This window comes from Corvus cornix, chromosome 4 (assembly GCF_000738735.6).
Source record: "Corvus cornix cornix isolate S_Up_H32 chromosome 4, ASM73873v5, whole genome shotgun sequence".
Classification (NCBI taxonomy): Eukaryota; Metazoa; Chordata; class Aves; order Passeriformes; family Corvidae; genus Corvus; species Corvus cornix.
Genome location: NC_046334.1, coordinates 37350396 through 37375086, shown reverse-complemented (window position 1 = coordinate 37375086; position 24691 = coordinate 37350396). Strand labels below are relative to the sequence as shown.

Sequence of the window (24691 nt, the reverse complement as noted above, 5' to 3'; positions counted from 1 at the left end):
TATTTTCATTTTCTTCAATAGCAAATTGCTGTCAAATTAACCTTTCCTATAGAAAATGATATTATTTCACTAATTTAACTTTGCAAAAAATTGGTTTGTTTTTTGCAAAGTTAAATTAGTGAGATTTGTTTTTCACAAGTGACAGACAATTCAATCACGGACATTTTTATATGCAGACCTATAGACCTTAAGTTCTATAAGAAATAGAACTGATTTCTGCCTATTTTCTAAGATCCCTTCAAAAAAGAGAAAAAAAATGGTGGAGAAGAAAGAAATCTCAGTTTTGGAGATTGACTTCAGAAGAGAAAGTAATTCACACTGACAACATCCTTAAGTTTGCAGAATACTTACTGAAAAATATTCTGAAAACCACCGTAGTTTTTTTCCCCGAGGATTTCCTGACAATTTTTCCAATTCTTGTTTCATATCCCTGGAAACTTTACCACATAGCAAAGGAGGAGTGCCAGGCTCCACGGCGCGATCTAACACACACAAAGAGTTATACATGAAATTAAAATAAAAAACAACCAAAGGAATAAGAGCAGTAACATAAAGAAAATGAAAACAATGGTTCATACAATTTGCTTACCTGGATTGCCGATAATATCATCCCAACATCTATCGGTTATGATATTTATCTGTAGAGGGTTTATAAGAGGCGTCAATGACCAGAGTCTCACAGTGGAATCACGAGAGCAGGATGCCATAGTAAATGGACGACTAGGATGACATGTTAATCCTAGTAGAAAGGATATTTAAAAATATAGTCAAGTAAGTTTATCTAATAACCTGTTTGATTAAATTACTGTATAAATTTTAAAACAGAATTTTTATTGGAATCATTTCAATACAGAAATAAAACAAAATTTAAAAAATATTACCATATACATCTGCACCATGATCATAAACTGTGTCCAAACATGTTCCATCTCTTGTATCCCAGACTCGAATTGTATAGTCCCAGCTGCCAGATATTAGAAGGTAAGGAATTTCAGGATTCCACATAAGTCCCCGTACTGGAGCTGTATGTCCACTAAGAACATTTATACAAGCATCTTGTGTATAATCCCATATCCGAACAGTACTGAAACATGATAAGAGATCAATCTCCATCAGATCACCTATTGAAATATAATTATCTCTCTACCTCAGCAATATTTTAAGCTTCAAATTTATCAGAATATTTATTTGCTTCACATCAGGGCTCAAAGATTGCAGTGAAAGGGGCTAAATCTAGCTGGTGACCAGTCGCCAGAATGCTCCTCAGTGTTCAATCCTAGGGCAAGTCCCATTCAATGTATTTTATTGACAAGAAGTTTGCTATCAGGTTGCTTCCTGTCATGAATCACTACACCATGAACTAATAGATTTTGCTTCAAGCATAAACCTCTAATGAATGCAAATGTGGAAAGCAATAGAAGCCAATACTCCAAACTTACAAAATATCCTTTACAAAAATATCTTCTATACTCTGCAGGGAAGTGGCTTTGAATCACAGAAAAATGCTTCCTCCTGCTCACATGGACTTATGTGCTCTCCCTCAAAAGCAATGTCATCAAACCAACAAAACAGAAGTATCTAATACTCATTAAAATTCTCTGCAGATCCTACTTAAGCATACTTTTGAAAAATATCAAATAAGAGCAGGTCTTGCACCTGTTTCTTTAGACGTAATGTAAACATGTGGTATCCTTCTTGTGTTATTCGTTGCAGTAATAGTATCAGGCATTGACCCTACTCTTGGGAAAGGATTTGGAAACTTGCCCAACTACAGCAGTTGTGACAATTTTAGATAATGATCCTGCTGCCCAAATACTACATAAAGCTAAGAATAAAGCTAAAGCCTGAATCTGAACAAGGCAGAGATTTAGATTATTAAGTATTCACAACACCATTATAAGTAAAGATCTTAAGTTTCTCCAATATTCCTGCTTGAGGTTTAAGTTTTCTAATTGTTCAGAAATACTAACCCGTCATCAGAGCCACTGCAGAGGATTCCTTCTCTGAGAGGGGACCACCGTACATGAAACACCTTTGCAGTATGCCCAGTAAAAACTTTCAGTGGTTGATCAGAGCTGGTTGCCAAGTAGTAAACACGAACGTTTTTATCCTCACAACCAGTAGCTATCATATCTCTGCAAAATAAAAACAGCAAAATCACAGAGATGGCCAATGTCTTTTTAAATTAAAAAAAAAAAAAAAAAAGTGCAATTTTCAGCTATGTTTTTAAAAAATAGCATATTTTTGCTTCTCCTTCATCTCTTCAAGATGTAGCTATTGATAATCCAATTAAATAAACTAAATCAGAAAAAAACCTGATAAAGATCCATTAGTTGCAATGGGGAATAGTATTTGCACTGCAGTATGACCATGCACCCAATACACAACTATTAATAGACTGAATTACTATATAACTTTTTTTTTTGACACAAAGTTCTCATGTCATTTTTAGGAATTATCTACAAAATTTACATATAATCATAATGTATTTACTTGTCTGCTACATCTTCACCTTAGCAGCCATTCCAAGGACACCAGTCTAAAACCCTCGTTCCTGGCTTTGAATGTCTGTTTTTTTCTCCCACCCATTATATATTCAGCTAGATAATTTTTTTTTCTCTCATCAATATTAAATGATCCTCCTTTGAAAATTAAGGAAGTTCATGGTGGTCAATGAAATATACTACTGGGAATAGAGAGCTGCTATAGGCGTATCCTACTGTGGAACAGATAACTCCAGTGTTTCACTATCACAGTGAATATCACATTCTAGATAACTTTGTGTTACTTTGCTGGTAATCAATTTAAATAGTAAATATTGTCAATTCTTTGGGTTAATTTTTACTTACTTGTTGTTTTGACTCCAGTCACAGCCAAACACTGCAGCTGGGTGTTTGTACTTGTGAAGAACATTGCCATCAATGGTTCGAATAATACTGAAACCAATTACAATGTATTATTATAAGCAAAAATACATTCTGAGTAGGCTATCCAAAATTAAGTTTTATTCTGTGCAAATAAGCCAGATAGCAAAAAGATATACACAAAGAATAGGAGAAATAGCCACAAATAATATCAGCCCCTCAATTACAACATCTAACTGGATGTTGATTGTACAACATCTAACTCTACTTCATTTTCTATGTTTCTTCAGAGTGGCTTTAAAGATATTCACCATAGTACCTCTATTGTGAAAGGATCCCCATAGCCCAAAATCAAAGTTTTAGTCATGGCTTTAAGGTACAAATAGATCTTTAGGAATTAAAAAAAAAAAGAAGCTGATTGTTTTCTAAAATTTCTGCTCATTATGTTTGAGCTGGAATGACACAGGTAGCAGAGGAAACTAATGAAGAAGGATTTTTAAAATGTACTGAAACACAATATATGCAAAATTGGTCTCAATAGATATTCATGTGTTTTTAGAAATGAGTTATTATACTCCTGTGATAGTACACTTGTAATTACTTCATTCTAAAATAGTACTTTTTAGTCCTTGAAACAAAAAACTAAAAAACTAAAAAAAAAAATTAAAAATTAAGACAAGCAAATTGGATGGCTTTTGAAAAGTGTCCTCTACAGATAAGAAACATAGGAAGATATTCTGGTCCAAATAAAAATCAGTACTTAGTTTTACTATTAGAGTGTCTTAGACACTATTCCTTTGAAAACATTCCTTTTTTTTTCTTAAAATCATGAAAAACATACCCTAACAAGTACAGAAGACTAATATAATTCAAGTTTTGTCCAGTAAGAAAAGTTTTATAATTAATTACTGAGAGTACTGTCAAAATTTATGGACTTGAGAAGTGCATTTAGCAATTTTTTTTTCTTCCAATAACACTCACCAAAATCCATCACTGCTGCAGGTTGCTATTCTTTTGGAATCTTTATGACTCCAGGCAATGCAGAAGATTCCATTCTTTCCATGCTTCAAAAAATGCAAAATACCTATCAATAAGAAATAATTCACCCCTTTTTCTCTCATCTATTGACTCATCTTTTTTACTTTATTCCCCTATGGGCTGCAGACCTTTTCTCCCAGTACAGTATACTGTACAAAACCACATTATAATGAGTACCCAATACAATTGGATGTTTGAGAATCCAAGTCCAAAATATCGGGAATATGGAGATAGGTAGTTGTCCTGGGGTGACTGTATGATACTGTATTCCCTATCATCTGCCCTATGCCAGACAGGAGTTCTGTGCCTTTAAAACTACTATGGGAGAGGGGAGAGAGCTGCTGGAATTCTTTCGGCAGTTTGTGTTCAAAACACAGATAAGCTCGCTGGCTTCTCCTGCCTGGCTGCTCCACTTCTGCAGCAGGGAAGGGTTACATTCCTTTTGCCCTTTAGCTAGTTTCTTGTTTGTTAGCTAAAGTACGGAGCCTTGGGACTTTGGCTTCTTCTTCTCTTCTGGACTGTTCAGCAACGCCAGAACATCATCCAGAAGGCTCTACACACCAGCCCAGAGGGGCCCATGCTGAACCCCACAAAGGACTCTGAAACCTACCCAGGTTCTCTCCATAGCAAGAGGTTTTATTATTTAGCATTATTCTTTTTTCCATGCCTGCATGCTCTTTTGCTTGTTAAATAAATAACTTTTTTTCACTTTCCTCTGAGGAAAATTCTTTCTGAAGAATCTTCTGGTGGGGGAGGGTGGCTGTAACCTGCTTTCTATCAGAGGACGTTCATTTCAGACATTCCTCCGAATTTATCTCAAACTGGGACAGTTGTAAAACTGCTGTAACCTTCAGGATCCAAGAGATAAAACTGGGTCAAGCTGAAGAATGAGCAATCCCTAACTATATAAACCTGAAGCTTAAATAAAGAACACTGTGGACAATCAAGAGGGACCTTTGGGCCTTGGGACGACTGGTAAAGTGATGTGAAGTACAAGTTGTGTTGTCTTCTGTCCTGCCAGTTGCAGGGAATGATGGGGCAAGAAACAGGAAGATCATGCAGATGAACATCCGGATTTGATACTGGTGTTACCAGCACAGTTTTGGGGGTTTTGATCATGGGTCAGTTTATACAACACCAAGCCTGCTGGCAACAAATGGGGTCCACCTGTCTCAAAGGAGAAAAAGGACCTTAGTTCATGAGTTCATAGGGCTCATTGAGAGACCTTTAAACTAGATTGGAAAGAGGCCAGGGCCAGGCTTGCCAGAGAGAAGGTGTAGGGAAGGAGAGAACAACAGAAACCACTCTAGTAGCTTAAGGAGGCTTAAGAGGCAATACCTGGAGCAAGCACAAGCAGCCAAAGACATAATCACTAGACAGGACTATGGGACATCCATTTGCACCTCCACTGGGATGTGGACACAGTCAAATACTTCTATAAAGTGCCTGTACCCCAACACACACAGTATGGGGAGCAAACAGGATGAACTAGAGATCTACGTGCATTCACAGGCCTTTGACCGCACTGTGAATACAGAGACACAGCGGGATAGCTCGAATGACTGGAATGCTGCCACGAAAGGCTACACACTGTTTCGAAAAGACAGATCAGGAAGTGACATTGGTGGAATTGCCCCCTCTGTGAGGCAACACTTAGGATGTATCAAGCTCCGTCTTGGGGTGGATGATGGGCAAGTCAAAAGCTTATGTTTTGGATAGTAGACACTGTTGTGGGTGTTTGCTATAGGCTGCCTGATAGGGAAAAAGAAGTGGATGAAGCCTTCTATAGCCAGGTAGAAGCAACTCCAAAGTCACAGGCACTGCTTCTTGTGGGGCACTTTAATTACTCTGACATCTGCTGGAGAAGCAACACAGAGAAGCACAAACAGTCCAAGAGATTCCTGGAAAGTGTTAATGACATCTTCCTGTCACAGGTAGTGGAAGATCCCACAAGGATCTTGTGCTGCTTGAACCTCATACTAACAAACAGGGAAAGCCTTGTGAGGGATGTGAAGGCTGGGGGCAACCTTGGCTGTAGTGACCATGAGACTGTGGAGTTCAGTATCAGGCAAGGTGGAAGCAGGGCAGCAGGTAAGATACAATCACAGACTTCGGCAGAGCTACCTTTAGTCTCTTCAGGGATTTTCTTTGAACAGTTCCATGGGAACATGCCTTGCAGGGAAGAAGGGTCCAAGAGAACCAGTGATATTCCCAGATCACTTCCTCCAGGCTCAAGAGCAATGTATCCTGATGAGCAAGAAATTGGGTAAAGGGGGCAAGAGATCTTTGCACACTGGAAGTGTGGACCAGATGAGTGGACAGTGAGGTGGGTTGAGAACTGGCTGAACAGCAGATCCCAGAGGGCTGCAATCAGTGGCACAGGATCTAGCTGGATGCCTGTCACTAGTGGTGGCCCCCAAGGTTCAACACTGGGCCCAGAATTGTTTAGTTTGTTCATCAATGACTTGATGAAGGGGCAGATGCCTCCTCAGCAAGTTCAGTGATGACACAAAGCTGGGAGGAGTGCCCAATACCCCAGAGGGCTCTGCAGCCCTTCAGAGGCAAATTGGCAGGTTGGAGAGATGAGCAGAGAGGAACCAGCTGAAATTCAACAAAGGCAAATGCAGGGTCCTGGGGAGGAATAACCTCAGGCACCAGCACAGGCTGGGGACAACCTGCAGGGAAGCAGCTCTGTGGAGAAGGACCTGGGGGTCCTGGTGGACACCAAGCTGTCCATGAGCCAGCAATGCCCTTGTGACCAAGAAAGCCGACTGTGTCCTGGGGTACATTAGGAAGAGCATTCCAGCAGGTCAAGGAATGTCATCCTGCCCCTCTACTCAGCCCTGGTGAGGCCTCACCTGGACTGCTGTGTCCAGTTCTGGGCTCCCCAGTACAAGAGAGACATGGAGCTCCTGGAGAGTGTCCAATGGGAGGCAATAAAAATGATTTCTCTTACAAGAAAAGGCTGAGAGAGCTGGGCCTATTCAGTCTTGAGAATTCACAACAGAGAAGTGATCATCAATGTCTGTCAGTATCTGAAGGGAGGGTGTCAAGAGGATGGATCCAGGCTCTGCTCAGTGGTGCTGAGCAATAAGAGGCAATGGGCAGAAACCGATGCATGGGAAGTTCCAACTGAACATGAAGAAGAACTCAATTGTGTATGTGGCCGAGCACTGGAACAGATTGTTCTGAGAGGTTGTGGAGTCTCCCTCTCTGGAGATACTCCAGAGCCATCTGGACACAATCCTGTGCAATGCATTCTAGGATGTCCCTGCTTGAGCAGGGAGGTTGGACCAGATGACCCACTGTGGTCCCTTCCAACCTTACTCATTCAGTGATTCTGAATAAAGGTTAGTTACTTGTTGGAATAATGAAGTTAGTGGGCATGAAAAATTGTGGTATGAGAAGATTTAAGTGGGACCTGTATCAGATATTTAGTAGCACAAATGCAAATATCAGTGTCAGAATCCCAGAACTCCTGAAGGTTTCTGCTTGTACCTCTCCTCACTCCTTCACCTCTCTTCTCAAAGAGCATCCCTTGTACATTGATGCAGATCCTACAGTTAAATAATTATGTCTGTATAATCTGATGATCACAGCTATATACTAGGAATACACAAAATAGTGTAAAATACTACAGCATAGTATTACACAGCTCCTTCTGCCAATAAAAATTATGCTATTATATCAGGACTTAAAAATGCCTGGATAGATTTCAGCTAATCCAAGGCAAGCTGCTAAATGAGTCATACTGCTTAGTGTGCTGAGAAATGGACCTTTATTGATCTAGACTTTAGGGACTGAAAGTTTCTTCTGGCCCTTATGTTTGAAAATACAGAACACAGTTTTCCTTTTGAAGCTGAGTCTGTATGTCCATATATGTTTACACAGTTAAGAAGGAGTCAGCTATGCTTTTGCCATGCATCCCTACAGGACCAATTTTAAGATAATGGAGTCCATCTGGTGCTTCACCACTCTCATATCACAAATCAAGTCTGAGGGAGTAAAAATACTTCTGCCACACATGTAAACTGGCACACACATAATTCTATAGTTTTTTATACTACAGCACCTTTTAAAAACATATGAACTTTGGCCATCTCTAATTATGGACACTAGAGGGAATGACTACCTTACATTTCATATAGACAAAAAAAGAAGTAATCTCATCTTACCTCACTGAATCTGGTTATAATTTTGCCTTTTCGAACATCCCAGATAAAGCCGCCATTTCTGGATGTTCCACCTGCTATGCAGTTCAGATCTCCTTTAAAGACAGATGTTTGTAAAATATTACAGTAATTATATAATCACAATATTGTTTGACGGTGGTTCTACTTTAAATTAAAGAAATGTAATATGAACAGAAAACATCAATGGCACATAGACATGAGTTTTCCATAGTTTAAGGCCAGCATTTGCTACTAAGTCACAAACACCAATTTCAATGAAAGCCTGACCTGTTTTTCTACATTCCTGCTTTGAGGAATGGTCAAATAAAAATTGTATTGCTGTAAAAGTATCTTACTGCCTGCTGAAAGTCTTGCATGTAAGAAATTAATGATCATGATGCATATGACTCAAACTGAGAGGTAATCTCAATGTTTCAAGCTTAAATTGTAGCAACTAGACCATTTTCCTTTAAAGTTCCCTATGTAATAAGACAAATCATAAAAATGAGACAGAACATCTAAGAGTATTTTGTTTTCTTAATCTTGCACCATTACTGCATCTAAGACCGTCAAGAACGTACCTGAATCTGTAACCACACTCTACAGGGTGGAAAATCTGAGTACAAAACTCCACAGTGAGAACCTGAAAATTCAGTTCAGGTCTAACCCAAAAGTCACCAAATTCTCCTCACCACAGTGACTCTATCCTAATATAGCTATGCTTTTAATAAATAGCAGATTTATAGGAAAGTCTTGACTGTTATTTTATTCCAAGCTTCAGAGGCAGAAAAGACAATCTATGCAGGAGGAGTCTAACAAGGTAAATATATAAAATGGGAATAGACTCAGGTAGGAGAATGATGGGGGAGAAAAAAGAAAAAGTAGTAACCACTTTTTTCAAAGGTCTTCTGAGACCAAAAAAATGGTGGCATGCATTAGATTATATATTAGGAACAAAGTACAAGGCAGATAGGAACTGTCTGGGAGTAAGGTGAAAGAAGCAGCAAAAGTTCTGGCTGGGAGGGACAGGAGCTTTTGGACAGGATGGTAAGGAACAAAGTTGAAGCACGTGCTTCCAATTTACTTTTTTTTTAAAAAAAGCAAAACCAAAAAGCAACAACCTCACACCCCTCCTCCAGTAGACAAACCATTCATTCAATGTGAGATACAACTACAAATTGAATTTAAATTTCAAAGCTAAATAACCAAACATAAGCACCATATTTCATATTGCCATAATTGCCATATAGCAAGGTAAATTATTTCTGAAGAGCAACAAGGTCCAAGAGACTCTCTGAAATGAAAAAGTGCAAATTTATTTCATGTATGCAGACTACATTAAGCTTCCCGTCACAATATTTTTCTCCTGTCAGTTATTATTGAGGTCTCTTCCAGCTGGTGATTGTGTGATTCTATTTCTTAAGAGTTTAAAAGTGCAGGTGAGAACAGAGAGATGAATTACTTAGATTTTAAAGAAATGCATCTGCTGTCCAAAGAACTAAAACACAACAAGGAAGTCAACCTATTGTCAACTATTGACAACTATCAGAAGTGTTTTTTCAGGTACACCAAAGAGGGTTGCAGAACAGTTTTGAAAACAAAATTTCCTACTGACTCCAGTGATTTCTCTAAGAAAAAGCAGACGCTTTGCAGAAAAGACACTTCCTATTCTAATAGGGTAAAATCAGAGTTCTTCAGTGAGTAGACTCCTACACAAAAAATAAAAAATAAATACATATGTTCCATTATTTCAGCCCAAAATATAAACTGAATTCCTTTAAGTAACTGCTTCTCATGCAAAGCAAGTCATTTTGTCATTTGCGTAATGACATGTTAGCAATGTTCTGGAGATTTCCCTCCCTCCATTCTGAGTATGAAATACTTGGAGCATTACTCAGAAGGGTAAGCTTCAGCAAGGTCTGAAGCATTGAATTCATCTGGTTTCACAGAAAATTAAGTTTTATTTAAACCTTATATGATGCCCTTCTATATAAAACTAATACTTTTCTATGAGAAATTCTGCAGTCAATGCTAATTCAAAGAACATTTAGACATACAGCAAAATATTCTTACCTGGAGCCCAAGAAATGGAATAAATAACCCCCTCATTACCAGGAGATGTATAAACCGCTGATAAAGTATTTATGTCCCAAACTTTTATTGTGCCATCAAATGAAGCTGTAGCAAGAAGATCAGGGTTATCAGGTTTGAATTTGCAATCAAAGATGGTCTCAACATGTCCCTTAAATGAAACAAATATTTAATCCATTTTTATTACATTTGATGTTTTTCATAAGTCCAACTCTAGATCAAGCTCTAAAATACATTGTACTTAATTTACCTGTCAGGTCAATTAAGAGTTCGCCTTATCGGTCAAAATTAAATAGCATAAAATAACTTGGACTATAACATGCTCTTTCAGAGATTATTATGAAAATCAGAAAAATTCCTTCATGAAACAACAGGGTACACAGTGCCAGGAACGTGTTAGCATTTTCTGTTGGAACTAAGTTGCTAAAAATTTTAATTAAAAAAACTAAGAAAAAAAAAATTAATTAAAAAAAAAAGGAATAGTTTTTCCCTTTTGGTAAAAAGCACCTGACTGAAAAAGTAAAGCTCTGTATGTTGAACATGTTCCACAAGTTGTCTAGTACCCCACTGAATATTCTGTGCTCCTAGATACAGTCTATGATCTATTGCAGCTTAAACTTCAATCCATTAGAGATTTCATGTATCAATTGGGTGTTTTCCAAGACATGCATTTGTAGAATTAAAATCTACAAATATATGAAACACAGGTATTACGTAAGAATTTATTTTAAGCCTCAGTTGCTTTATAGAACCAAACCCAATAAAAATGGAAAGAGAAAGCCAACCAGCACCCTCTATTCAAACACATATGGGAGCACAGCTGAAAATTATTTGAGTGTTGTTTGTTTGGAGTTTTTTTTTCAATGAAAAAGGAAAAGAGAAAAATCATCAAGAACCTCAATCACCAAAAGCCTGGTGAAGAAGAGGGTCATCTGTGTTAAACCCATTTTTGAATTTTAGCTTCAAAGAAAATTTAATAATTCAGTCTTTGTAATGTTAAACTGAGTGCCTTCACCATATATCTCTCTGACTTGACTCAAACTTTTATTCTGAGTTATAGAAAACCCTCTAGAGAAAGTTTCTGAGCAGGCCGTCAAACTAAAATTTCAGTTAAAAAAATAAACAAACAAAACCCAAGTCCTTAAATCTTTATCTGTGGTTTAAAAAAAACCTGTCAGAATACTTCCAACAGAATTCAGTCATCCGCAATAAAAGATTATTTTAAACTTCAGAACTGTCATTTTGTTTCCTAGAAATTTAGGCTCTTTTTAACAATAGAAACTGCTTTACAGTACTGCAAAGACTTCATTCTCCAGTTTTTTTGCTGTTGGAAGAAAGTGCATAAGACAAATAAACTTTCATTTCAAAGACAGAGATGAATCATACCAAATCTCTAAGGAAATCCCACTTTTTGGCTCCCATGTCATAAAGCCCCACTCCACCATCCATGAAGCAACAGACGGTATGACCAGGAGGAAGAGAAAATGCTTGGTTTTGGGTTAAAGTTGGAGGAGGAACAGCCTCACTTGTTGAAGATGTATGGTGATTTTTAGTAGGATACTCTGATGAACATGCTTAACAATACAAAGCAAAAGACAATAAGAAAATATTATTTCTTATTTCAATAATAAGTAAAATTATAAAGAGTAAAATGCTTGTATTCCTATGAGATTTAAAACAAAAGAAATTGAGAATTCCTGTATGAAGCCTGGCCTACTACAGAAGGACCTTACAAGGTGCTTGATCCTTTATGCATTTGTTTAGTCCACTAGCAGCAGAAGGTACTTTAATTAAGAACTAAAGAGCTGACCAACCTTATAGAGACTGATCTGGACATAACAAGACTCATAAATAAGATTTTCTTAAGCTGCGGCCAGTACAATGAATAGCAATCAAATTTACACTTACACTTTTTCTTTGGAGGAGAACTTAGCACATGCAAGCCATGGAAACCAGTTTGCTTCAATTTAAAATTATCTATAGGTGTTGTACGTGAAACATTCCAAACACGTAACACACCAACCTGAGAATCTGAGGTTTAAAAAGACAGAACACAGAGGTATGAGTTTGAGGACTGATTTATGCAAAAATACAACCATGAATTAAACTTCAAGTCCTAAGAAGAATTTTATAAGCAGGTACTGACAACTCCATAGAATCGCAGAATAGTTAGGGTTGGAGAGGACCTCTGGAGATCATCTAGTGCAACATGCATGGCAGCCTATTTATCCTCCATTTACCACCATGGCCATATCACTATTAACAATCATTATTAAAACTAGCTATTTAAACATAGATAAATTCTATGGAACCTCTCTCATTATAAAATATTCTGCGAGTCTTAGTTTCCTTATTCATTTATTCAACCTGAGCCATAATGTCTGTGGCATAGAAAAGAAGGAAATAGGTTCTTTTCCTCTTTTAATTTTCTAAATCTTTGAAGTGACATCAATTAGTAAAATGCATTTTTATTCCTATTTGCAAAGGAATTCATATATTTGTTGCTAAAGTGTGCATGAGAAAAATATTATTTAGCATAAAAAAAAGCAGAAAGTCACATACTTATGTAGCTAAAATTTTTAAAACATGTAAAAACTGCTCAGTGTAGTTTTATTATTTTCTGGTTTTGTATTATGGTCTGTTTTTGTACAATTCATGTATGCGTCTACTTGTAAAAATGTTACAAAACAGAAAAATCAAACTTGGAGTATCAGTTTTGAAGATTCAGTTCTGTATTTATTATCTTTGTATAAATCAGGAAATAAAAGCCTTACCTCCAGTTATAAACATTCCAGGTGCACTAGAAACCCAGGCTAAACACTGAACAGATGCTGCTGCACTGGGAAAACTAAAAGTTGTGATGCAGGACAGAGATTCAGAATCAACTAGTCGAATACCATTATGTAAATTAGCAACAAGAAGGTAGTCCGTTGACAAAGGGTCCCACTCCAGAGCTGTAACTGGATCCTCTTCATCTGTTCCTTCAAGAGATTCTGGTCTTAAGACATGTTTCTGATTTTTTGAACCTTTAAAGTGCATGAGAAAACAGATTATTTAAAAATTAAATCAAGTATATCCTTTCAGTAATTATAAGTTAATTGACAAACATAATTTTTTCTCTCTCTTTGAAATTTTCACTAGCCTGCTCTCTTGTCTGCACCAGTGAAATTAATGAAGCTGCCTTTGCAGTACTTGATTTAGAGTATTTCTTTTTCCATCAGATTTGATTTTATGTTCAATACCGCAGAGAACAGAAACAGCTGTCAGGTTTATTAACATAATTTTATAGGAAAGGAAAGTATGGTAAATCATATGTTCTAATAATTTCTACGAGTAAAGGCTGCAGCACAGCATAAAATAGAATCCATTTGAGTGTAAGTAAATCTGCACACCACAACAAATACAGGCAAAATGAAGGCAGTATGAACCAGGAAACCACTGTGGTAGTAAAGGTTTTTCTGAAAAACCATTTTTTCTTCTGTTAAACTATGTGTGCAACCATGAAGTCTTTATAGATTCTGTAGCCATTAAATTAAACAGACCATTAAATATCTATTCTGACACCTACAAAAAGATGACGTATTTCACTTGATGATCCATATTATCAAAACTCACATTTTTTTAACATCATATTTATTTCCCACTTTTATTTTTACAGAGATGAATCTTAGTTTTATAAGACAGTGTACAGTCCAAATGAAATAGTATATAATAGAATAAATGTATTTTTGAAGTTGTGATCTTATACTAGAAAAAAAAGAAAATACTGTTTTCTAGAAATAACAAATTGACATCTTCCATTATTCAGCTGGTACTAATTTTTAATGCTGGTACTGGTTCATACACATTACATCTAGGCCAACTTTATAAAATCAGGTACCAGAAATGGGAGAAATAATTTAAGACTGCACAACAATTAACAGCACAAACCAGTTTCTCCATTCCATTTCTTTTCACTCTTCCGAAGCATTGGGAATAACATCAAAAGTATGATAACTGCTTTAATTTGCCAAAAACTTGAGGATTCTCACTTTTTTAAATGTCCTCTGCTTATATTTCAGCTCAAATTTTTGTTTTACTGCAAGTCAACATCGAAATGAAAAACAAGAACTGACAACAAAGCTGAATTGTCATTTTTCAGTTAGCTATACAAGAACTAAAAGCAATAAGTCCTCGAGTGATTGAAACCAGCCATACTCAAACACTTCAGCCCCAAGAAAGCACAATCAACTGGTGGGAGAGTATGAGAGAGCATGTATCTAGGAGCTATTCAGTTTTACCTGTGTTTCAAAAAAAAGTCTAAAAGCAAGCCTCATGAAAACCCTAATTGTTAAATTTTGTTTTCCATTAAAAGAAGACATGAACAGTATGAATCATGCAACTGAGTCATAGGTCTTTTAAGTAAGCTGTGCTTATTTTGATAACAAATGAAAGGAAAAATAGTACAAAACATTTGGCTCTATATGACTGCATTGAATCTCCCTAAAAATTGGGTACTAATCTTAAATTCTTCCATATATTTTCTTTACACTAAATGTTCTGATACATTAATGGATAGTCAAAAATACAGCCATAGGAGAGAAAACTAAGTAGGCAACAACAGTGAAAAACACATTTCACAGTCTGCTATTTATGCAGAAAATTTTCACCCAGCTTCAAATAAACTTTCAAATTTTATTTCTCTATTGGAAATGAAGACTCTTATGTACGTTAAGAACAGGAAATAACTTGCATGTTTGGTTTTTTTTAAATTCTAAAATTATTTTAATAAAGATATGTAATATTACAATAATAAGGAAAACTATCCTAAATACAGAGAAAGGAAGAATTCCTGTGATAATCTAATCTAAATTTCACGTTGATGCAAATAGTTTTATCCCCAGCAGTAATGGATAATTTTCCTTAAACAATTTTTTTACAGCAACTTGAATTGTGGTACATACAAAACTGCCACTGCCTAAATTTTTTCAGCCTGTGTTATATTTTCAGTTGCAGAACACAATTTTGGTATTTTAAATATTTTTTTTATTATTTCTGTTTTCATATTCAAATAATTCTAGACAGACTTCATGAAAAGTCTCAGTCTGATAAATACTTAGATGATGTCGTAATAAAATAGATATCCTTTTCCCAATGCCAGTGCTAATTCAGTCAGCACTACAGAAGCAAGGGAATCTATTCTGCGTGACATCCTGTGTGACAACTTAGTTGAGTGAACTGAAGGAAAATAAATTTTGCATGGCTGTTGGAGAACAACTTTATGTAAAATTAACACATTACTTAACAGTTTTTCTCACTAAGCTGGAAATCAGTTTTTACTCGAGGAAAAAGAAGTAGTCAGGAAAAAAAATTGAAATGTTCAACCTAATACAGACATCTGTCTTTGAAGAAAATTATGAAAACAAATGAAATTTTACCTTCAAATGAGCTTATGACACCTTCTTAGCAGACAACTAGACTACTTATAAAGTATGCACAAATGTGCATGGTGGATTTAAGACAAAAAGACATAAATATTTTCCCATCTATCCTTTGACAGAACAGAACCATGAAGATAATATTAAGTGTGACACGAGGATCTACCTATAAAATTGCAGGGGACTCTAAAATATGAAACAGAGGACTCCACAATAAATGCAAAAGTAAGAAAGTAAACAAAAGATTCAAGTCTTTCCTTTCAGAAAAATAAACTTGCAGGGAAATATAGCTCAGTAGAAGATCATGGCTGTTATCACCCTCCAAAAAAATGTGTATATTGTAGTAGTGAAAAATTGCAGTCTTATCTTGGTCACAAAAGGGAGGAGAAATGCCCTACACTCTTTATCTAAGAAATCATATTTTTGTGATATGGTAGGAAGTAGGACTATTATGAATCAAGAACAAGTTTTATATATGTACCTACATTATAGAATCTAATTTTTAAAAGTGCAGAATTCCATGCATACAGAAAAACAAGAGATACATATAAAAATATAAATATTTTACCATATGAGTTTTTACCTGGTTGAAAAATAGATAGGCTTCCATCAGTATGTCCAAATACCACCTTTCCTTTTTTCTTTGGATGCCATCTAAACAGACTGATATCTGACAAGAAACTGTGTGCTTCTCTATGTACAGTAACCCCACTGTCCGGTCCTGAGATAGTCCAAATATACAACGGACCTCTGTGGGACACAAATGCAACTGCATCACCTGCATTCCAGCACCAGCTAAGTGACGCAGGAATTCCTGAAACATACAGGTAAACCTTATAAGAACCAGGATACAAAATTCAGTGTAGTATTCCTTGAGCTGCTATCAGCAATTGTCTTGAAAAACAGTAGAAATAATTGTTCTATGCAAAAATTACTAGACTGAAATATAGAGAACTGCATGAACATCTTACAGTGTAAAAGTAAACTACAGACTTCCATAGGCAGGAAGTAAAATTACTTCCCAAATTACTTTTACACTATTTTGATGGGCTGTATTTAATGATATCTATACTTCATCGGTGCCAAAGACAATCACACATTTGAAAGAGAACTGATCCTGCAAAGAGATGTGAAAAATACTTTCATTCATTCAGAATTTCATTCACCACTATGTTTTACTGTAAGTTAATTGCTACTAAGCTAGTAAAATACTGAGAATTTCAAAATGCCTATTTTAGCAAAATACAAAGAAATTTAGAGATAAATATAACAGAAGCAGAAATCTGAGACAAAATTTGAAAGCTAGCTCTGTAATAAAAGGGAACTTTTGATAGCTTCTTTCGGGATACATGACAGTTTTAATTCAGTTGCCTAACATCAAACTGTAGGCAGTCCTATTTAAGAATTTTGATCTTAACGTCTCCAATCCTCATCATCCTCATAATTTAATAACATGTGCCTAAAGGAATAAACGACAGTAAGATAAATTCCTCAAGCTGAAACTTAAAACTGTATTTAGATACTTTTACATGGCAATGTAAAAGGGACTAAAAGAGAAACCAATAGAAGGTTTAAACATATTATCTTAAATTAGTTTCTAAAAATATTAAAATAGTAATAACAACACTTTATCCATGTGTAGTCATTGGCTAAAGTAGATTTTTAAACAAGCAAGGTATTGAAAAATAAGTACCAGCATTTATATTCATGCATAAACTGATACAATATTTCTTTTAGAATAGATTAAATTACTGTGGAGTTTTCTTTTGCATGACATCCAAGATGTACAAGATTTCCAGAGGTATCCCTAAATGCTCTGGAGAGAACAGAGTAGGGAGTCCCAAAATGGCTTATTAGATCCTGAGACTTGGACTGTTCTTGGGTTACATCTGCTTTCCAGGAATGCAAATGTAGGAGCCAAGGACACCTGACAAGATTGACTGTAAGAACAGAAATACAGGCACTTGTTTTGACTAAATGGAATAAATCAGAACCGGGCAGGGAAATATGACTGTAACATGGATACTTAACCCTCTAGACTTTTAATACAATCTCCAGCAATTTCAAGGCCTGAGGCAAGATTCAGGTAGACAAGCATTAGGGTATTTTAACAAAAGCTGCTGTTCAAATTCACTGATGATTTGTACTTGAATCTGTTAAGGCTACCTTTTATTTACTTTCACTTAGCTAAAGTTATATTGAAATTTATTAGTTTAAAATTTAATTATTTATCCTTTTATACAGTGATGAAAATAATGTTGGACGTTTTTTCCCCTGCTCAACAAGATAACACTAGCAAAGTTAATTCTTGAACTGGTCAGCTTCTTTAGAAAAAAAAGAATAACATCTTTCTTTACCAAATACAAGACGGTTCACAGCAATTTACTCAAACACACTATCTTTATTTTCTAGAATGAACTGCAACAAATCTGACAAGAATATTGTGTTAGGCAATTGTTAAAACTCTGGCCAACCAACTATAGAGTTTACACTGTATCAAGTATTTCTCATACCCATGGATCAAGCTGTATGGATCAAATAATTCTCCATGTCTAAAATACCTTTTGTATTGTCCAGCTTGGCCACAACTTTCTGTTCATTCACATTCCAAATGATCACTAAACTATCTGCACTGGCACTTGCAAACACATCAGGGTTGTGGGGACACCAAGATATGGCTGTGATTGTCTTCTTATGCTCAGACATAATCGCATGGAGCTTGAATTCATTGTATCGGTGATCCAGCTAAACAAATAGTAAAATTCATTTTAGAGATACATTTTTTGTAAACTTACTTTAAGTATCTTTGGGTTGGAGAATATTTCATATAACAGTATTAGACTTACAGATGAATTTATAGTGCATTAACAATTGCCAGCACCTCATATCTCAATAAAATAAATTCTCATACATTTGACTTCGACAGAAAGGTTGTCCAATATCCAACTATCCAAAAACCAGTTTTACTTCTATCCTCTTGTCACTTATAAATTATTATATTTCATTGAGAAGTGTACTCAAACAATCCTAAAATGCTTTATTTATAGGCATGGTAACAACCATTTACTAATCTCCAAGGGGTTAAACAGGATAGAACATAAAAAAGACAACAAAAGAGAGTTTGAAATCCTTGTCATTATTTTTAATTACTTAGTAGAGTTTAAAATGTATTAAAAAACCACGCCAAATATGACACAGTAAATTTTGTTTATTTTAATCCTACACCGGTATAACTCTTAAAATTATAGTAAGTGCATCCTATATTTCCTCACATATTTCTCAATCTGAAAATTCTATGTCACAGCATTTCTATTTTTTAGTTAGGTGTTGATATACAGCAACTGCAAACTTCAGCAGACCACAGTACTGAGGAGATCAGGCTCCAAATCAAATAAAGGTGGGCCATTGAATCCACAACTTTGAACCATTTTAATCCACTGTGCAAAAGACTATTTTATAGTACAGCTTTAAATGGAATTGTGGAATTGTTTCATTTCTCCTTCAGAACCCAGTCTTCTATCACTGAACTTCATTCATCTCAAATGTTTGCTGCACTGTGAGCCTGTCTTCTAAAAATAATTCTGGACACATACAACTTCAGGGGTATCTTGAATGGAATACTGAGCTTTACATAGACATTTTCTCAGCAGCAACCATACTTTCAAAAGCACTGCAGAAACATTTATCGAAAGGGTTCAAAGTGAGATCAACAGCAACATAAAAATGTAACTAGTCTGATAAACAAGAATGATCTTACCTGATAAACATAAACAGCAAGGGTAGCACAGTAGGCAAATCTGTCCCCACTAGCAGCACATATATCCTTGTTCCATGGCTGACATCCAGCAGCTAAAAGTCCCACTTGTTTAACATGTGACATTTTTGCCTTTAAAACAGAAATTCATGAGACTACAGGATGACAGAATATTAAAGAATAGAATAATACATTTTTATTCCCATAAATAATTTATACATGTCTACTTTAAAAATATAACTCGCCTGAGGTACAAATGAATGTATCTGAAATAAAGCCAAGCAGGATGTTCAGAGGTTTCAGTGCCACACAAGAAAGGGTGCCTAATACCATTCACAAGAATCCATTTGGAAGAAAAAGGGGGGGTGGGCAGCCCATAAAAACTTGAATACTTCTTGATTTGTACTAGCTGAAATTGTTCATCATGTTCATTTTCTTCTGCGGTCTGGTTCAGTACTTTCTCTATTACAGTTTAATGCCTTCTCTGCTCTCCCATTCATCTCCCACTGACAGCCACATAAAATAAACCATATACTAATAGTTTTAAATAAAACCAACATGTAACAAGGTCTTCAAACCATTTGCATAGAACAGCTATTTAGCATATTATCCTCTTTATTATCATCCTTTCTGGAGAAGCTTTCTAAATTTTCTTAATAATTACCATTTAACAAAAAAGTTGAAGTGAGCTGTAAAGAATCAAAAGCAAAGCTTAGGGCAACATTACTGAATAGCAAACTATGCTTTCTACGTCCAAAACAAGTCTCACAGTACCAGCTGTTCTCAGAGTGAGAAAACTGACTTCAACATAAAAATGCAAGAAATGTTTTGCTGGACCAGACCAATTATTTACCTAGCCCACATTTCATTCTGGATAACGTCAACATGTTACTTAGTAATAGAATATCTCAGGGTCCATTTATGCTGTGGATAGATTAATGAACTGAGGGGCATTAGGTGGAAAAACATTACATGGAATATGAAGGATTACATCTTTAGGTCAAAGAGCTAAGAATATAATCCTGAAAAACAAGAAGAGCTATGTTAAATTTACCAAGTGTTAGGTACCATTTCAAGCTCCACAAAGGAAAGGGAATTAACAAGAAATGAGACTTCAAAAGCAATCAAGCATTCTGAGGGAGCAACTGTTGATGAAGCACAAGGGCTGGTTACGCAATGCATGGCTGTGTAACAGTTGAGCACAGATATGTTGCTGTTGATCACTCTTGAGCTACTTGATGTCAAATGTATAGAGGGGGAAATATTTTTCTGGACAACGTTAGTATTAAGGCACATACAGAGCAAAATTTATATGGGTGTTGCAGTAGTGATCTACAGTACCCAAAGGAACCTACTGGTAACTAATGACTAAAAAATGGCTGCCTAAATATTATTAAAATTTCGTTTTAATGCATATATACAAGGAATAAAAATAAAGTTGAATGATTTTTTTTTTCTCCTCTGCTTGGTGTATCTGCTTGGTAGGTAAACAGTAATTAATAATTATAGGCAGAAAATTACATGACATCATGTTTCTCTCTCTTTGGAAAGTGTGAAAAAAAAAAATTGAGAGCAACTTATTTTGGGTGTGTCTTTAGCAGAAGATCAGGATCAGTTGAATGTTTGAGACTGATCATCTCAAAGATATCACTGACCCTAGTAAAAGTGCTTAAACATCTGAGTGAGTACTAAAGGACTGAAGGAAATGAAATACTTACATGTAACCTTTGAAAATTTTGGTAAAAGAGACTGCAATAGCAGAACAGAAATACACAGAAAAACAAGATACAGCTTTGTGGCAGACAAGTGCTTTGGCTATTAGACTTCCTTTCTGTCTGTCAATAATATTAATTCTTCCAACTTCTGCAGCAAATTAGAGATTCTAGAGAGAACACTTCCATAAATTGCATCATCTTGCAGCTCCTTTGCAACCCATCTCATGTTCTAAATGATACGAGTCCCACAGAGAGAAATTAATCTAATTATTTAAAGAATCAACATCATCAAGTGGCAAAAATAACCTCCAAATTTCTAATTTTGCCAGTTAGCGTTGTTTTACTGTTCAGTAAAATTACAAATTCCAGAGGTCCCTTCTGTACAATTAAAGTATAAATCACATATCCAGAGAAATAATTGGATTTGGGGCATTCAGAGCAGACTTCTTCTAGTTCCCATGAAAAAATAACTGGCATCATTAACAATCACTTTTTCTGAAATTAAAGTCCCCCAGCTGATTAGATAACTATTTTATGAAAACACAGAATACCTGGAACTAGAAATTTTGGGTTCTGTTCTTGATTCCAAGGAAAACAATGGTTAAAACTCTAGGTGTGTCAGCAAATTGAAAAGGAATGTTAAAAAAAGCCATGGTGAAGTAGAAGAGAATTAGATGTAAAATATTAGATTATTGTAGGTTTAGTTTGCAGGTTTACCACCTGAAAACCATCAATGTAAGATTGATAAAAAGTCAACAACTATTTAGAACTATTTACTAGTTCTAGAACTAGTACTATTTAGTACACAAGTATTTACTTCATAATAATAAAAGATTTGTCACTTTGTGCAGCTACTCTTTTTTGCCTTCTCATATGGGAGCTAAGAATTCCTGATTTGATGAAGTTTTAATCTGTAAGAAAATAAAACTTAAGTCTTGTTTAATTTGCAGTTTGATTACAGGTAAAATTAATCGTAAAGCTGAGATCTCTTACAGATGCTAAAACAGAATTCCACAGATTTTTCTTTCAGAGTAACAACAGATTTGTCTTGTAGGGTTCTGCAGTAATCTCTATAAAAAATGCTGTTAATAGTTGAAATTTTTGAATTTTACATGACAAATGTTGCTCTGTAATATATCATTATTTCACTGAGTTAAAATTCATGCTTAGTAAGTATTCTTAAAACTTTGACTAGATTTTCCCAATTTAAGTATATGTAAAAAAGCTACATATATAAAATATTCTGAGCTTTATTACAGAAAGGAATTTGCATTTTATTTACTAACATTTATTGTTTTAAACTTGCTATTATTTCCTGCTCTTTGTAATGATGTACCATTTTATGAGACGAAACATTTGAAATTCAGTATGACAGTATCTAGAAGAAGAAATGACAGTTGTGTGGCATACTGACTTCCTCTCTCGTAGGTATCATACATTAAAGCAGCTTCCTGTAGATCTTTTCAAATATTACAGATTTCTGTTAAGCATACTTAACAGAGTAAGCAGAGTATAAAAGAGAAAGAAGTATTCATCAGAACAGCCTGAGTAAAACGACAAAAACATGGAAACGCAGCATAATTGAAAATACGTATGATTTCACACATGGTGCATTTTTATACAATGGAGAGCTTTTATACTTTGTAAAAAAGCATTTTATTTTCAAATAAGGGATGTACAAGTTATTATATTGGACTCTTAAGTATACAATGAAAAAAACCCTGTGCATGTAAAAAATATATACCACATTGGGAAAACTAGCAGTGTGTGCCCACAGTTTCCAAGGAGATGAAGGAAAGAGGGAGGACAACAGTTGGCAGAAGCAGCAACATTCTAGGCCCTTCCTTGTTGCTAAATATAGAAAAAAGCCCCAACAACCAACCACATAAAACTGAAATTTGATATATCATAAATATTTAAAAATATCAACTGAATTGACTAGATTTATATCAATAACTTAAAGATAAATGCCTAATAATCCCTACCTTAGCATAGGTATCAGTTTTTGCAAACCATTTTAGAATTTCCATGTTCATTCCTATACCTTGCTGGTCCCAAAAATGGAAAATATTGTTCTGATTGTAGAATGAAATCACTTTACTTGACAGATAAAGGAACTAAACCTTGATGTTCACAGAATAATACAGTTACTACAGGATGCAGGAGAAAAGACTGAGCATTGTGTCACACCACACAGAAAACTGCAGCGTCAGTAGCCTGGCAACTGCAGCTCTTTAACAGGCACCATTTTAATTTTAATCTAACTCCTTTTTCTCTGCTCCAGCTACTCAGTGTATTTCATTGTTCACTGTATCTCCCAATTGCACTACAATGACACTTGTAGAATAATAATAGCTCTTTAAACCCTTCACTTAACACTTTCATTATCAATATGTGTGCTTGCACGTTATCAGTATCCATAAATGTATAACCATCAAGCAAAACCAACAACAGATGCTGTTACGATCCGGTTTAGGCCCAGAAAAGCAAAGCAAGCTATGTCTCTGAGCATAAACTGGAAAGAACTTAGAAGGTTCAAAATATCCCCAGAAATGAGATTAAAACCAAACAAGGTTAGATGTTGTTGCCAAAAAATTGATTATTTTATTTAATAGTAAAAGAGGCAAAGAGAAGGGAAGAGAAAAGAAAGAGAGAAAGAAATACAAAAAGAAATGTGCGTGGGGGGTGGGGGAACAGGAAGAGGTGACAGGGGTTAGGTGGAAGCAATCGCCCATCTGAAGGTCCCAACGACGTCTCATTGCTCCCCTCCATCCGGTCTGCTGGTGGTGAGGGTCCCCCATCGCTGCTGTGGCCACGCCACCACACGCTGCCACACGCCATGCCACGCTGCCACACCACACGCCGCCACACGCTGCCACACACCAAAGAGTACAGAATCCCATGGATTAATATACGCTTTGGGCCTTGCAGCACTGAGGGTCTGTTGCATCATCTCTGGTGCTCTGGTGCAGGGTCTGGGGACCCTTTTGAGGGCAGCCCCTGTGATGGGCCATGTCACCCCTCCTGCTGTGGATAAGCTTCTCCCCCTCCCAGTGAGGACCCCTCAGCTGGGCTCCTCTGCACAGTGGAGGATGGGCAGTCACTGTGCCTCTGACCAGAGGCTTTTTCAAGATACCCAAAGCCTCTCCTCCCTCCACCCCTTGGTGCGAGGGTCTGTTCGAGCCTGGCAGCTGATAGTCCTGGGGCTGTGGTCCTCATCTTGGAGGTGTTAAGCCTGTGCTCAGTGAATGTCCCCAGCCCCGAGTTGTCACTTTATCTTATCTTCATCAGCGAGCAGTGTCAGGCCTCAGTCAGGGCCCCATTTAGAGTTCGGTAGTCCTCTCTGCAGCTTTTGGAACACAGTTTTAAAAGTCTTTTAAGAAAATGTTTAAGTCATAAAATATAATATTTCAGTCTCTGACAGATGCTCACATGTGCTTCGTCTGTAGTCCATGTGGTGTATGACCTGTCCAAATGAGTCCATATGCAATATGGCATGCATACAGAAGTGGATATACAGTAGCCTTATGTTAATCAATATGCTTCTGTGTATACAAAGTGTAGTTTCTTAACAGCTATAAGCATAAAGTGCTAGTGTCCTCTGCTTCTGTTCACTCTGTTGGCATTATCTTCCCATCAG

The 24691-nt window shown here is 36.1% G+C and overlaps 1 protein-coding gene across 6 annotated transcripts in view; it reads right to left on the bottom strand.

Annotated features, from left to right (window-relative positions):
• Window positions 1-24691, bottom strand: part of WDR17 (WD repeat domain 17) — a 63151-nt gene that overhangs the window by 25276 nt on the left and 13184 nt on the right. For 5 of the 6 annotated variants that reach the window (XM_039551356.1, XM_019287142.3, XM_019287143.3 and 2 more), the window contains exons 2-15: window positions 19340-19468; window positions 18144-18327; window positions 16166-16396; window positions 12940-13191; window positions 12074-12196; window positions 11552-11739; window positions 10148-10316; window positions 8078-8169; window positions 3846-3928; window positions 2850-2936; window positions 1971-2135; window positions 882-1084; window positions 590-739; window positions 352-482 (exon numbers count right to left, since the gene is read on the bottom strand). In XM_039551356.1, coding sequence (XP_039407290.1) covers window positions 352-482; window positions 590-739; window positions 882-1084; window positions 1971-2135; window positions 2850-2936; window positions 3846-3928; window positions 8078-8169; window positions 10148-10316; window positions 11552-11739; window positions 12074-12196; window positions 12940-13191; window positions 16166-16396; window positions 18144-18327; window positions 19340-19462 — 2181 coding nt within the window. In that variant the 5' untranslated portion in view covers window positions 19463-19468. The remainder of the gene's footprint in view (window positions 1-351; window positions 483-589; window positions 740-881; window positions 1085-1970; window positions 2136-2849; window positions 2937-3845; window positions 3929-8077; window positions 8170-10147; window positions 10317-11551; window positions 11740-12073; window positions 12197-12939; window positions 13192-16165; window positions 16397-18143; window positions 18328-19339; window positions 19469-24691) is intronic. The other variant, XM_019287144.3, reaches the window with a different exon arrangement.